Source organism: Molothrus ater, chromosome 8 (assembly GCF_012460135.2).
Source record: "Molothrus ater isolate BHLD 08-10-18 breed brown headed cowbird chromosome 8, BPBGC_Mater_1.1, whole genome shotgun sequence".
Classification (NCBI taxonomy): Eukaryota; Metazoa; Chordata; class Aves; order Passeriformes; family Icteridae; genus Molothrus; species Molothrus ater.
Genome location: NC_050485.2, coordinates 15,024,537 through 15,039,601, shown reverse-complemented (window position 1 = coordinate 15,039,601; position 15,065 = coordinate 15,024,537). Strand labels below are relative to the sequence as shown.

At 41.2% G+C, this 15,065-nt stretch overlaps 1 protein-coding gene across 3 annotated transcripts in view; it reads left to right on the top strand.

The window, feature by feature from the left end:
* OGDHL (oxoglutarate dehydrogenase L) overlaps positions 1-14,408 on the top strand; it is a 50,280-nt gene extending 35,872 nt beyond the window's left edge. For all 3 annotated transcript variants that reach the window (XM_036385532.1, XM_036385533.2, XM_036385534.1), the window contains 7 exons: positions 2,675-2,853; positions 6,475-6,546; positions 7,360-7,485; positions 8,105-8,177; positions 10,154-10,317; positions 10,849-11,003; positions 11,713-14,408. In XM_036385532.1, coding sequence (XP_036241425.1) covers positions 2,675-2,853; positions 6,475-6,546; positions 7,360-7,485; positions 8,105-8,177; positions 10,154-10,317; positions 10,849-11,003; positions 11,713-11,836 — 893 coding nt within the window. In that variant the 3' untranslated portion in view covers positions 11,837-14,408. The remainder of the gene's footprint in view (positions 1-2,674; positions 2,854-6,474; positions 6,547-7,359; positions 7,486-8,104; positions 8,178-10,153; positions 10,318-10,848; positions 11,004-11,712) is intronic.
* Positions 14,409-15,065: the final 657 nt, after the last annotated feature.

Genomic DNA, 15,065 nt, shown 5'->3' with positions numbered 1-15,065 from the left:
GCACTGGACTAATAGAAACAAGCATTTCTGCTAGGTCTGTCATCTAGGGACCATAATGAACTCCAGCAATTGAAACATTAGCTTTGCAGCCTTAATCAAGTGCTGTGTATTTTTCTTCCCTCTGTCTCCTCAGTGTAGAAGTTTTCCAAACTGCTGTGCTGGTTCCTGGTTCCCTGTGCCCTGGTGTGCTCTGAGCCCTGAGCAGCTGCCTGCTGTTTGGAGCTGGCTGGTTGCTCTCCAACACCCTTTGGGTGTGCAGATTCCTTACCTGAAATTCTTTGAAAGTTATTTTGCTGCCTGGATTTGGATTTCCTCACAGCTTCAACCTGTTCTCTGTTTTTAGCTGTGTAAAAGTTAATCCTTTAAACCCACAATATTTGCACAGGATTTCAAAATAATGCTCAGTCCTCATGAGGGAACTGAGTAGGAACTTGCTCCTCTGCAGTTCATGTCCCATCTCTAGAACAGTGGAGGCTTTCTACTTCAGGTCATGTTCCCTGATCTTGACTCTGCTGCCCAAACAATTCCTTTTCAAGAGAACCCCTCACCCTCCCCTGCGCTGTTTACCTTGCTTCTGTCTAGATCTCTCTCCACCAGGACTTTCTTTTTTTTATTTAGCAGTTCAGATCTTGTTCTTTAAGCAATTTTCTCCCCATGAAGGTAGTAGTAGTAATTCTTCACAGACTCCTTAGTCTGTCAAGAGTTAAAGCTATTCCACTGCTACAATGATTGGAATAGTTTTAATTTAGTAACTCACATTGTCATTTCCCTGGTGGAAAATTGAGTTCTGGTATACCAAAGATGTGTATACCACAGACACATATGTCATGAAATAGTAGTCTCAGCAACATTTTTCTCAAAATACTAATCAGAATGTATAGATTACATTTGGATATGTTTTCCTAGACAATTTTATAGCTGTCAGAAAGCTTACAAATGGTATCTGTGTTAAGATCACATTTTTCGATGCAGCTTCACCTAGAACATTTTTACCCTGTAGAGATTAGTGTGAAGTTGTCAACAAGATAGAAAATGAGAAATTATACTCCTTTTTCCATGTGAATATTAGAGGTGATCTTTCATACATGAATTAGAATTATACGTGTACTGTGACCAAATTTTAAGTATGCACTGAGCTCCATACTCTTTGAAAAGCACTGTTTGATTATTGATAACTCTTGAGTGGTCAAGACCTCAGTCTGTGCTTCTCTAAAAGCTAGATTACCCCACCCTTACAGAGAGCAGCATATGCACAAATAAACCTTGAACATATTGCATATTTTCTCAACCATGTCACCCAATCAGTAGAAATGGTCTCTTAATGCTTGTGTAAAATTAGAATGGGATTCAAGCCTATCTAGGGAAATCTATTTTTCACATACCTTTGGGAATATGATTGACAAAGTTGTGTAAATTTTTCCCTTGTTTTCATTGTGTTAAGAACCATGGAATTACACAAATGAGGAGGCCAGAGATGGAGGAAAGGCTGAAGGAGGGGCTGTTCAGGCAGTCAGGCCAAAGGCAAGGCCAGAAAAAGTCATTCTCTTTGGTAATGACCTGTCATGGGCACTCATAAAGGGCTGTCTGTCTGACCTTGTAGTCTTTTTTTGGCCTCTAATGTATCAGTTACCTTTTGGTGGGACCATGAGCATCTGCTGGAGTCATGGATGGACTGTTCAGAGATCAGTAGTCCAAAAGCCAAGTGACCCAAAGATTTCTTGCCATAGGAGTGGTAAATGAAAAACTGGGTTGGAATTACCAAGGAGTAGACTATGAAGACTCAAAAGTTAGTTGATCTGCTGGGGTAAGCTTCACTGAGAGTACTCCCATATTTGAGTTCTGTATTTGAAACCAGGTCATTATATTCTGTGTAGAGCTTCAACCTGAAGTGTATCTATCAATTAAATATTTATTCTCTGTGTGTATTGAATCAGTTTTGCCTCAGTCAGAACCTCTACTCCCAGAGCACTGATATATAGCTCTGCTTTTTACTGAGAGCTTTAACCTTTTTGGTTATTATCAGTCCAAACTAAGGTGAAGAATCTGAGTACAGGTATTCATTCAGCACTCCAGGCTCTGCTATATCAAAGGGTCAAAGGAAAATATGAACAGTGATCAAATGCTTTAACACTGAAGCAGAAACCTAAAGGCCCTTAGCCCTGCCTCAGAAAGGATTTTTTTTATCCAAGTCCCAAATGCATTTGCCATGCAGCTGTTATATTCACAGTTTGGAAGATCTGAAGACTAGGATCATGTCTGTAGAATGAAAATTGATGTCACCATAATTTTCTTTGTCTTTCTTTCCCCCTCTCATATGCAGATGATAATGCTGTGTAGGGCTGTGGAAATATTAAAATTAGTAAACAACTCTCTAACTGGGCTGTAAGTGCATTTTTACAGGAGAAGATAGTAGTGAGCTTTTAGGTAAACATATTAAAGTTGGAGAGGAGGGAGGGGGTTTAATTTCATTAAAAACTCCTATGATATTGAAGTGTTTGAGGAAAAGTTTGAAGGATTGAAGTCAAGCTTGATAAAGGTACAGTTGAAAACTGCATGATTTAGAATGGGGCCCTGAACATCCAGCTCATGCTGTAATTTTGGGTTGGTTTTATTTTTGAACAGAATTTTCAGGAAATCTGTTGATTTTCTATTTCTCTACCCATTTGCTTGTCAGGTTTTGAGCTCGGCTTCGCTATGGCGAGTCCCAACGCGCTGGTGTGCTGGGAGGCGCAGTTTGGGGACTTCCACAACACGGCTCAGTGCATCATAGACCAGTTCATCAGCTCCGGCCAGGCCAAGTGGGTTCGGCACAACGGGATCGTCCTGCTCCTGCCGCACGGCATGGAAGGAATGGTGAGCGCTGCTGGCTGGCACGTGCCCCAGGGAGGGCTGGCTGCACTGCCCTCTCTGCAGCTGGAAAAGCCTAAGGGGGCTTGGGGATCCCAGGGGAGGAAGGCACTGTTAAACATGTGGGGCTGCCTCAGTGTTATGAGAAGAATTCAGATAGATTGACTGGTGAAAACCAGAAAACCCTGAGAAAGATTTCTGAGCTCTTAGCTTTGTGTCCTTGTTAGTGGCATGTACCACTTCCCCCATTTTTTTTCCTTTTTTTTTCTCTCTTTTTTGGTAACTTTCCCTAAGACATTGCCTTCTTTCCCCAGAAAGCTGCATTCTCAGTGTACAATAAGAAAAAAAAATCATGTCTTAAGAGTGCTTGCTTGGTTTTATTTTGCATAAAGTATATCTCTGTAAACTCTGCACTAAATTCTCTTGCTATGAAATGATATAAAAAAAACTTTAAAACTTCAAAAATCATTGACCTTGGTCAATTTTGATATTATAAGAAATCTTTGTCTTTCTGGAAAGGAAAATGTTTCTACTAGCTGTTGACTGTCTTTTTTGGTGGCTAGTAGGAGGAACTAGACAATGTCTTAGAGGAAAAGGGCATGGGTACACCCTATGTATAAAGATACATGAAGTTCATATCAGCAGCAGAATTGTTCTTCAAATATTTTAAATTCTTTTTAAGAGTACATGAGCATCATGTCAGGCAAGGTTAATTTTCTCCTTTTCAAATACATTAACCTTCATGAATTTTTGCATATATGTTTCTAGTTTTCTATTTTAAAAAAGCATAGTATGTGCCACAGTGCCAATCTCCATCTGTATAAATGCTTTAGACCTTTTCACCACAAACTGTGTCATTTCTATTCTCACAAACAATTTCGTTTATTTCCATTCAATTATGATCCTGTCCTGATACACTGGGGTGCATTCATATCTTATGAATGGCTTTCCACATCCATTGTGCTTAAAGAATAATGGGTCTGATGCTGTTCACAAGGGTTTTGAGAAATTAATTTTTTTAACTGTATCCTGAGGGGACAACCTGAATGAGCCCTCAGCAGTAGGTGTGGTCCTCTGCAGGGAAGCACTCAGCTTAAGGGGCTGGTTCTCTGCTACTTAGAATACATTTAATCCTTTTTTCCCCATAGCCACTTGGCAGAGAAGATTTGCACAGGTCTTCTGAAACATGCTTATTTTGCTACTAGTGTCAGCTGCTTTTGGAATATTTAAGAATCCCACCAGGCTGCTGAAGTCTTTTTCTCTTCCCAGAGGACCTTTTCATTACAGGAGGACTAGTCTTTCTATAACTACAGTGTTGGGGACAAGATGATTTGGGGAAGGACTCTTAATGGGATATGGATCCCTTCACCTCTAGGTCATGCATTCACAGGCAAGTTGGCTGTGATTGAAAGGCTCTGCAGCCTAATGGCTCCTTGGGGACTCATCTGAAAGTAGCTAATGGATTCAGTATAGGTCTCACTGGATAGGTGGTCACAGTAGAGATAAGCCCTACCCCATCCCACGCAGTAGTTGCTGGCAGTCTGATTGGTGGTGTCAGCACAGAAACCGAAGATGGATGTGAACATTGAGGCTCTGGACTGAGGTTGTTGCTGGGGCAGTGTGTGAGTGATGGGAAAGCCTCACCTGCCTCTCCTGTAATTGTTTGCTGGTAACATCTCTGTTCCCAGTGTACTGACTGCAGTGTGCTTGTGAAGCACTGGATTTTGTGCTGTGTGTGCCATCTTAGTGCAGGATTTGATTTACAGCAAACAGATGTGAACAGCAGAGGTGCTACAATAAACTGGGCTGCTACTGTGCTCCACAGTTTTGTGCAGCTTTGCTCCTTGCTCTCAAGTCCTTTCCTGTCTGTGACCAGATTATTTGGCACCTCAAAAGTGGAGGCAGAATTCAAAGGAGCAGTGATACCAGGCACAGTTCTAGGCTGTTTGTGTTATACCTTTGTTGCCAACAGCATGTTTTTTTCTTTGAATTCCCTTAGTCCATGAAGCAGACTGAATCATTGAGTCATAGAATGGTTTTTGTTGGAAAAGACTGTAAAGACCATCTAGTTCAAACCTGCTCACTATGACAGGGAGCCTTTCACTAGACCAGAGGCTGCTCAAAGCCTCATCCAGGCTGGCCTTGAACTATTCTAGGGATGGGGTGTCCACAGCTGCTCTGAGCAACCTGTGCCAGTGCCTCACCACCCTCCCAGCAAAGATTTTCTTCTTTGTATCAAACCTATACTTGCTCTCAAAGCCATTGTCCCTTGTCCTATTGCTACTTGACCTTCTAAAAAGTAGCTCTCCAGCTTTATTGTAGGTCCCCTTTAGGTACTGTAAGGAGCTGTAAAATATTTCCCTGGAACCATTTCTTCCCCGGGCTGAACCATCCTGACTCTCTCAGCCTGCCTTCATAGGAGAGGTGCTCCTATGTCCTTGGATTACCTTTGTGTCCCTCCTATGGATCTGGAATCCTGCACTTGGAATTAGGAAGGAGGATGTGTTCAGTCAAGGGGGACTACCAGTTGTCAGAATAATGACTGATTTTGGAGTTCATGAATTAAGATTTCAATAGAGGAAGTTATTAGGAGAGATAGCCATATAAAGAAGAAATCTCTTTATGAACATTATTAGCTCAGGAGACATGGAGAGAGTTGAGAGGTGTAATAGTTTGTCTTTGGGTTAAAATACTTAACAGCTGTGTGTGAAAGGAAAACCCTTCCTAAGGGCACCTGTCACTTGAACAAGCCAAGGCTGTCAACAATAGTAATACATAAAAAAGCACATTGCATTCTCACACTCCTCACAGCTTTCTCTTATCCTTTATAAATGAAAAGGAAAAACAACAGATTCTGCGACATTCCTTATTCCTGATAATTTCTGTGGCCAGCATTCATGTTTTGCTAATGTAAAATGGAGTTAACAGCATTTGTGCAATTCAAGTAATTGCCATGGGTACTGCTAGTGAGACAGTGGATGGGAGTGTTGAGTAATGACAGAACATAAAAAATATCTCCTGAGGAGGCAGAAATTAATCATAGGTTAGTCTGGCAGATAATGCGTGTGTGTATTTTGATCCATTTTAGCTAAAGCATTCATCTCAGTATTTGGTCCTGTACAGAACAGTGAACAGGAGTAGGACAGAACCTGTGCCTGCTTTTGTTGCTAATACAGGAAAAATAGTCAGCAGTTTGTGTTTGCTCCTGTTCAGCATGCACAAAGAGTGAGTCACTGCAGTTCTCTGAGGCATCCAGTGCTTCTCTTCCTGACATTCCTCGTGCTCCTGTTTGCTCTGTATTAGCAAGGTGATTGTTGTGCCCACATGGGCCCACTGCCTTTCCAGTGTTCTTCATTGTGCAGCTAGTCTGAGGGTAGAAATCACTTGCAGCTGGTAAAATCGTTGGAAATACATGTGATAACCCAAACTCCTATGAAAGCAGAAGATGAGGAATTCTGTCCTGTGGTGTGTCCTGTCTCCCACTGCTGTTATTGATGCCTTTGGCTGGGGGGTAGGTGTGCAGCTGGTGCAGAGGGGACAGGAAGTACTCATGCAGTGAGTGATCTAGACTGATGTCTAACTGCTCATTTGGCTCTTCAACATTGTTTTAAATGATACCTTTACCAGGGTCCAGAGCATTCATCAGCCAGGCCCGAGAGGTTTCTGCAGATGAGCAATGATGATTCTGATGCCTATCCAGTAAGTAGTTTTGTCCTTTTCTTGCTTTTCACATCCCAGAGATTTTTGTTAGTAGCATCCTTTTAGCTAGGTATAGCAGGTTAGGATTTAGCTTCAAGTCTTGGTGTAACTTCAACTTGATCCCAGTGAAAGTAATGGAAGTATGCAGCATTACTGCTCATTACAAGCTGAGGTCACATACAGTTTATCTCTGGCAGCATGATCTTTTTATGGCTGTTCCTCAGGGCCCAGTGATCCCGCTGGTTTATACTGCTGTGTGTACTGCAAATAGGTGTCTCTAGCCAATTTCTAAAGGAGATCATGTGAGACTAGCTTGGCTCTTTGCAGTGGAGCTAAATTGTACTGCTAGGAGCACAAAAATAAGCAACTTCTAATTTTTATTGGGCTAAGACTTGATTGGTCATTCACTTCTACAGATAAAGTACACAGCTCTACAGGATGGGAAAGAGAGTGAAAGCCAACTGTACACTAAAAAAATGAATTACAGTTTAACGTTCTTTCAAAGTGGTTCTATTTTGTTTCTTCCACCTGCTGATATCCTAGTTCTCCTCAGTCTTCCTTCTGGACTTCCCATCTTTTCTGAATTAATGGAAACTTTTCATGTAGATTTGCATAATTTTTTAGGAAGAAAGAGAAATAGAAAGGATGCTTTGTAGGGATGGTTCCCTAGCCAATAAAGCGATCTCAGCTTAGAGCTGCTAAATAAAATTTTTGTAGAAAGGAGTTTCTGAGAGTCAGAAATGGAAGGATGGTTTTCAAGCCTTTTATATGATCTTTCAGACATTTTTCTAATGCCTTTAATGTTTTTCTCAGGAGTTCACTGAGCAATTTGAAGTTTCCCAGCTGTATGACTGCAACTGGATTGTGGTGAATTGTTCAACTCCAGCCAATTACTTTCATGTCCTCCGAAGGCAGATCTTGCTGCCATTCAGAAAGCCGGTAAGGTTACCTGAATGGACTTGATTATTCCAGCTAAATTAGCCATCAAACAAGGAGCGGCCTTTGCATATGACACGCTGCTGAAACGAATGAGGATTTCTGGTGAAAAACCTTAACTGAGCCCAGGCTGAAGTTGCCAGTTTGATGGAAAGAAGCTCAGCTCTGTTTTACTATGGCTCTAAAACTTGATTTTCAGCTTTGCTTCCATCTGGGTATGCAGATCTTCAGATGAGCTTGTCAAGATATTAGTGATGTAGCTTACAGGCTGCAGAACTATCATCTGCATGTCTAATTGCTGGAACTTCAAAGACCCAAGATACAACTGTTGAATGTTTTACTGGTTCATAACCTGTAATTTGATTTTGTTGTCAAAAAAAAAAAACATAACCAGTGAGTTCTGAGAACCTGTAAAAGGAATAGGCTACCTAAATCTTCTGAATAATTTTGAAACTTTCATGGCTTTCAAAACAGGGGGAAAAATTTACTGTGTTTGCTGTTCATACTAATTTATTTTCTATCATACTCAGTTTGTGGGTTTTGTGTGCACAGAGTTACAAATGTTGCATGTGAAATGAAGAAAAAGCAGCTCCTGACTCTTGGAAAAATTTCTGTCTTACAGCTGATTGTTTTGACACCCAAGTCACTGCTGAGGCATCCAGAAGCTAAATCCAGTTTTGATGAAATGGTATCTGGTAGGTCGCCTCAAAGTATTGTGAGGAAATAATTAGCTATACCAAGTTGCATGTCAGACTCTGAATCTGCTCTGCTCTTGTCTTTTCTTTTGGCATTATTCCTGTGGAGCTGCCATAGTGAGAGCTAGCAGGGACTTTTGCTGAAAACTTTGCCTTCGCATATAGGTTCTTAATTTAACAGGTTTATCTTGTGACCTTAACCCTTAAACTTAATGGCAAGTGCGTTTCCATGTCTGCAGGGAGTTTCCCCTCAAGAGGCTACTATGTCCCTTTTATGTTTTAATTACACTGGGCCCATTTGGAAGAATAATGTGCCCAGTTCTTGTTACAGTGCTTGGTTTGGGGCTGCTGTGTCACACCAGTGATCTAAAGAGAGATCAGTGAGTTCAGAGCTGTTGTTGGCATGCCATCAGCACCAAGAGATGCACAGTGACTGCAAGGGGAATGCCAAACACTGCAATGGTTTTGTCCTGCCTTGCACTGGTTAGTCTGTGTTGGAGTGGCATCAGGAAATGCAGTGACATGTAATGAGTGAGGGATTAAAGTGACTGTTCAGAGTGAGAATGTGGGCATAGGTATGCTGGTCTATCTCCAGTTCCAGTGAGGGTCTGACTGCTGTCAGAAGAGAGCAACTGCTCAGTTTTTTAAAAGCAACTTACACTATATAAGTGTGCTTAAATATTGTATTATTTTTGTGTGTAAAATCTGCTTCTCAAGCAAAGGCATTTGCTGTTTTTATTACTGTTTAAAAGCTCTGTAGAATGGGTCAGATTAGAAATTCTGTAGGCTTTGGGATTTGTCACTTTGTCTTGGGAGTCCCCTCTACTTCAGGCTAACCACAGTAGTGGCTAAACTCCAAATTAACATTGAATTTTGGCATACTTTCATGTTTCTGCTGAAGAGGACAACAGGTAATAAAGTGTTTCTGACTCTCAGCTAACCCTTTTTGCTCTGCTTTTAATAGAAAGCTGAGAGAGAGGAAGATTGACTCCAGCTGACCCAATGAAGCACAGATTCAGTCTTTTAATGATGAATTTTGCTGTTCAGTGGGACAGGATAATTCTGATATAAATCAGTTCTTCTTTGATATGTTTGTGCTGTTGCTTTTCTTCCCCAAGATAAATGATTTAAACAGGAGTTTATTCTCCTGGTAAGTGGGTGTGCTGGTTCAGGATAGGAGGTCGAGCTGCTGTCTGCTACCCTGCAGTTGTTTAATGTGGAAATAGTTCCACTCAATCATATAGGGGAGCAAAGAAAAGGATCTTTTAGACTATCAAGTCCCTCTTCCAGTATCCCAAGCAAATTGTACTCCACTGGGAGGTGGTAGCAGTGAAGATATGCATCTGAAATGGTACTTGTACATTAGCATTTATACATGTGGCTCAGCTCTGTGCTAATTCTTGCTTTGGCTATTGTTATTTTAGCTCTCAAACAGAAGTTTAAATCAAATATACAGCAGTAATGTGTGTGCTTGGGTAAATAGTTCTGCAGTTGCCAGATTTAGTTGCATTATGGATATTTGTTTTGTTTTTATAGAATATTCTGAAATTTGTAAAGCTATATTAATGTTACATGGTTGAGATAATCTTGGAACGAAGAAAGAGAATATTTCAGGTGATTCTCTGGAAAAAAAACCCAAACTGGAAGCAAAGTTGAGCTGCCCAATCAATTTAAAAGTAAAGATGTAATACACAGCACAAAGCTGAAACACAGTCTACTACTGATATGATTCTGTCTATTAAGTGTAGTGAAAGACTGGATTATTGGAAATCTTCTAACTTCTTGAAACAGAACTGCTGAAAGTGACTTTAGCCAAGTTACCAGTGTGAAAGGTAGGACCAGAGAGGCAGGAGAACCCTTCAACCACTGCAACCTGCTGCTGGCTCAGTAAAGGACTCAAGGGGCTGTTTCCTGGGCTGCTTTATTGAAATGTCAGGTCCACTGAGGGCACTTTTTCTAATTTGCGCTCCAACTAGGTACCACTTTCCAACGTGTGATTCCTGAGAATGGGCCAGCAGCTCAGGCACCACATGAGGTCAAGCGCGTGATTCTCTGCACAGGAAAAGTCTACTATGACCTTGTGAAAGAGAGAAAGAACCAAGACCTGGAGAAACAAGTAGCTATAACCAGACTTGAACAGGTGAGCTCCCTGATCTCAGAAGACAGGGTCATGGGAGTTCCTGTGCTCTCTCCTAGAATAGATGGTGATAGCATTTTTCTAGCACTTAGCATCTCACATATTCTAATCCTTTGTGGCCTTGTGGAGAAAGAACACATCGATTGCATACTGTACAATGAGAACCAGAAAACTTGATCACTTTGTTATGTTGTTCTGGAAGAGTTAAGATAACAATATGATAGCACCTTAAATTTGTATATGCAGTCTGCTAGCATTAAATGTTGTGAATAGTGCACTTTGAAACTATGTTATCATTCATTGATTAAGGACATGCTACAGCTACTTCACTAAAGAAGGCATAGGAGTGCAGGTGGTCTGGACTACAATCTACTTCTGTTCATACTAACAGAACTATAAAATACTTGTGTACTCATTTCTGAGCATTAAATCAATTAGAGAAACATGAGTCACTCTCCATGGAAAAGTAATGACTCACCATGGGCTAATACCACATAAGAGAAAGCCTTGACAGTTATTACCCTCCTTTTCCAGATCTCACCATTCCCCTTTGACTTGCTGAAAGAAGAGCTTGATAAGTATCCAGCTGCTGATCTGGTCTGGTGTCAGGAGGAGCACAAAAACAGTGGCTATTACGATTATGTCAGACCTCGTTTCCGCACTATTGTGAACCGCACTCGACCCATCTGGTATGAGACTTTAAACAACTGCTCTGTCTCCTGGGCTGATGTGTTTGCTTTTAAATTTGGTTAGGATTGTTTTCAGGTATTTATGGGTAAGTCAGGTTCTTCACAAATCAAAACCTCTGACTCTGGGTTCTTGGGTGAAGGAGGGAAAAATCTAGACTATTATTTCTCAAATATAAGATGCACATATTGCTCCTCCTTGTAGATCTAAAAGAAGATCAGTAACTAGGTCTGTATTTATTGCTACTTAGCCCAGCACTTAGCTCTCTTTTGTCTAAGATTCTGTCATTTTAAGAATTTCATTCCAGATATTAGGTTTCTGCAGGAAACAGCTGTTGTAAGAGCTCAGTTCAGGCACTTTTGCATTTATTTTAGATGATTGACTCTCAGATCTGCCCATGCAGCTGTCAAAGGAATGTGACTCTTCATTGCTAAAAGCAAGTTACCTAGTTATGAGACAGTGTATCTGGCTGCCCTGGGAGGGATGGGGAGAAGACAGCTTAACAATGGTGGGAGGAAAGAGAGGGAAGCTGACCAGAAGGTATAACTTGGTACAATTTAGATTGATTTTTATTTAAGAAAGATTGATGACTAAATATCCAAACCTGCCAAGCTGACTTGAATGCATTAAATAGCATGCTCTCATGCTTGTTATTGTCAAAATAGTGTCTCTTCTCACCTCACTGTCCACCCAATTCTTTTTGTCATGAAGGTATGTTGGCCGAGAGCCTGCTGCTGCAGCTGCCACAGGCAACAAGAACACACATCTGGTGTCACTCAGAAGGTTCTTGGATACAGCTTTCAACCTGGAGGCCTTTGAGGGAAAGACATTCTAACTGCAGGGTCCTGACCTGTCTCTGACTGGTAGTCTCTCAAAGCACTGCATCCAAAAGGAAAGTGGGGAGAATACTGGAAAATATGTATTTCTTGCTTTACCAAATAAAAGGATCCTGCATCTGACTTCATTCCTCTGTACCTTGCTTTCCAGTTTATAAGGAAAAAAATCCCAGCCTACCTTCCACCATTTTTGTCACTTGTTTCTTTAAACTGGGACCTCTTTGACACAAGAAGCTTCTCCTATCCCAGAATGCAATGTGTGCTTGGTGAGGCTCATCTCTCAGTCTATGGGCACTGTCTAATTACTGTAAGTAAGTAGAGCAGGCATGGACAGCACCATAGTTATGCACACAAGAATCATTACCACAAGGAAAAGAAATTACTTATTTCTGTCTATATATCAGAGAAGAGTAATGAAACTGAAAAGCAGAGTTGGTAGGTGACTTTGGTAGAGAAATGTACCAGCTGTATTTGTTAGAAGGAAATGGTGAGGGAACCTGGAGGTGTAAGGAGGAGGCTGGAAACAGGAAGTCACATTACAAAGTTGTTCAACTGGGGATAACAGAAAGTAGCATAAACCACTTAGATATGAGGTCAAGAAGGGCAGAAGTAAAAGTGACCAAGAAAAGGTTGTTTGAGGATGCTTGAAGAAGGAAGAAGTGTACATGAGACCACAGTTGACAGAGCAGTGAGTGATCACCAGGAGAGTTCAGCATCAAATGACTTCAAAAGTAAGAGGTGCTCCTGCTCCCTGGGCTGCCTGCTTTGATGCTGTGTGGTATTAGGGAACTGTGGGGTCCTGTAAACATCCTTGTTTTGGATGAAAAGTCTTTCCCTCACCATAATACTAAGGTATGCTTTTCCTTGACCATTACAAGACGGTGTTTGAATGAGAAATTTCTGTTTTTGCAACAAGCAGTTGGTTTTCTGCTTTGTCCAGTGCTATTCCCTACCTCACACCTCCTTGCTGATACTAATTCAGCTCTGAAATGGCTATTCCTGATTTACTCACCCTTTTTTTTTTAGAGGAAGGTGGGCAAGCAACAGCTGCAGATTTACCAAAGGCACATGCTGTGGTTTTGTGCAAGTAGTGATTGATTTTTTTGGTCCCTTATGTTTATCTGTCAGTTAGAATCCCAACTGCCATGTACTTTGAGTATGGGCATAAAAGTGAACCTCCTCAAGCTGCTCTGTGTCAGGGGGCTGATGTACAGCAAGTGCTGGACAGGAGAGAGCAGGGAGGCTGTTTCTCTTGCTGGGAACTAGTGCTTGGCTTCTGGGGAGGCACTGCATGGCAGGGTGGTCTGAGAACCATTGCTTGTGCTTCCTCCATAGTGCTAGAAGGCAGGGGAGCCCAGCACCTCTCTCCCTCTTGATGTAAGAACTAGTATTGTCAGAAGTCCTGTTCCCTCTGGCCCAGGAGAACTTGGCTCTGAGTGGACTTTGTGAGTGCAGGTTTCTGCAGCACTAACCCTTGTAGTGGCCAGGAGGCTTTCTGCCCTCTTTGTGCTGGCTGGCAGAGGGACTGGTGAGCTGAGCAGTGTTGGGGTGCAGAGGATGGCCATGCCTGTGCTGGGGCAGGGAGCTGGAAGCAGCTGCACAAAGGCCCTGTGCCCCAGCCGTGCCCTGAGGGTCAGACTGGATTCCCCTGCAGCTGCCTGGAGACAGCATGACAAGTGACTGGAAAACACAGAGATGAGGCTTCACTCCATCTCCACCTCCCTGTCCTGAGCATGCTCCTTGGACATGCTGTTGCTCTGTGAGTACTTTGCCCTGCTGCTGCTGTATGGACTGTGACATAACAAAGCATGGCACTTTATGTCTGATTCAAAGAGTCAGGTGATGCTGGAAAGCTTCTTGTCTCAATATAAAAAGCTGTAATTAAAACCTAAAGCTATGATCAAGTACTACATGCCCAAGCATGTTTCCAAAAAGGCCTGTGTGCCTTGTATTGTCCTTTTATTTGGCTTGGATACACCATGATGGTGAAGAAACAGTCCTTCTGTCAGAGCAAAGAATTGATGTGGTAAGGTACTTACCATGGAATCCAGAACTGAACTTAGTCTAATGTTTGTGAAACTCTGTAGCATCCTTTTAAATCAGGCTCGTTGCCCTGGGCTTTTTCTCTCACTGAAGCATTTAAGCTAATTCAGTCTTTGAAAACCTAATGAACTTGGAAAGTACTGCAGCTGACAGCCACAAATGTTGTTTCCTATCCTTTTCTATAGCTCAAAACATTAAGCTGATAGACAGTAACCATCACCCAAAGTATTTTAATGCTTTTATGAATGCTTGTTTCTTGTAGCAAGAATTGAGTGCAGCTAAATATTTCTGGCTCTGTTTATTGTATTCTCAGTTTGCATAAGGCAGTCAGCGCTGCATGAAATATGATAAATGCACTTTTGCCACAGTATATGCAGAGGTAGAAAACAAAATTAACATAGAAATATAAATGGTAAATGACAGATTTTCACTCTCATTGTGTATTATAGATTGTGGCATAATACTTGCATAAAAATTCCATCAAAGATGCAAAAAAACTCAATAAAATAAAAGTACATAAGAAGAAAATTCTCTGTTATGGCTGTTCTTTTTGACAATTTCTCCTTTGAGTGGGGACATTAACATCCTATTTGTAAAAGTGTTAGGACAGCTCATTTGTCTGTTTTCTATTTGTTTCCTCAGTGTTGGCTTATTTAAACATGGAAGCGGTGAGGTAGACAGCATTTGGACTAGCAAAAGATAATTATTCAAAACCGTTGAGTCAAAATTGACAATAACATTGAGGTTATATTAGAATATTTGGTTTCTTATTTGATATTTTTTTGAAATAGCACATTAAAGCATTTTTATTTCAAGGAGAGTTTTTAAAATACTGAAACTAGACTGGAATTAACATCTCTAATTACTAAACATGTTGTGTCTTCAGCTTTGAGACGGTATATTATTAAAAGATTCATCTTTGTACAATGTTTGACAAGTACTGAAGTATTATATAGACCTCTTGTGAAAAAAGTTGGCACTGAAATTCAAATGACAACTTTGCAATTTGGAAGAAATAGTAAATGTGAGAGTTGACTTCATCTACTTGGGGACACACCATGCTGTGCATGGCCACAGCAGCAAGACTTGCTTAGATAATCAGCTTCTGTCACTGTTCTTCATTTCTGACAGACAGCAGGAGTGTACTTGATGGAAACCTTTGCTCTGTCCATAGTACAGAGTCTG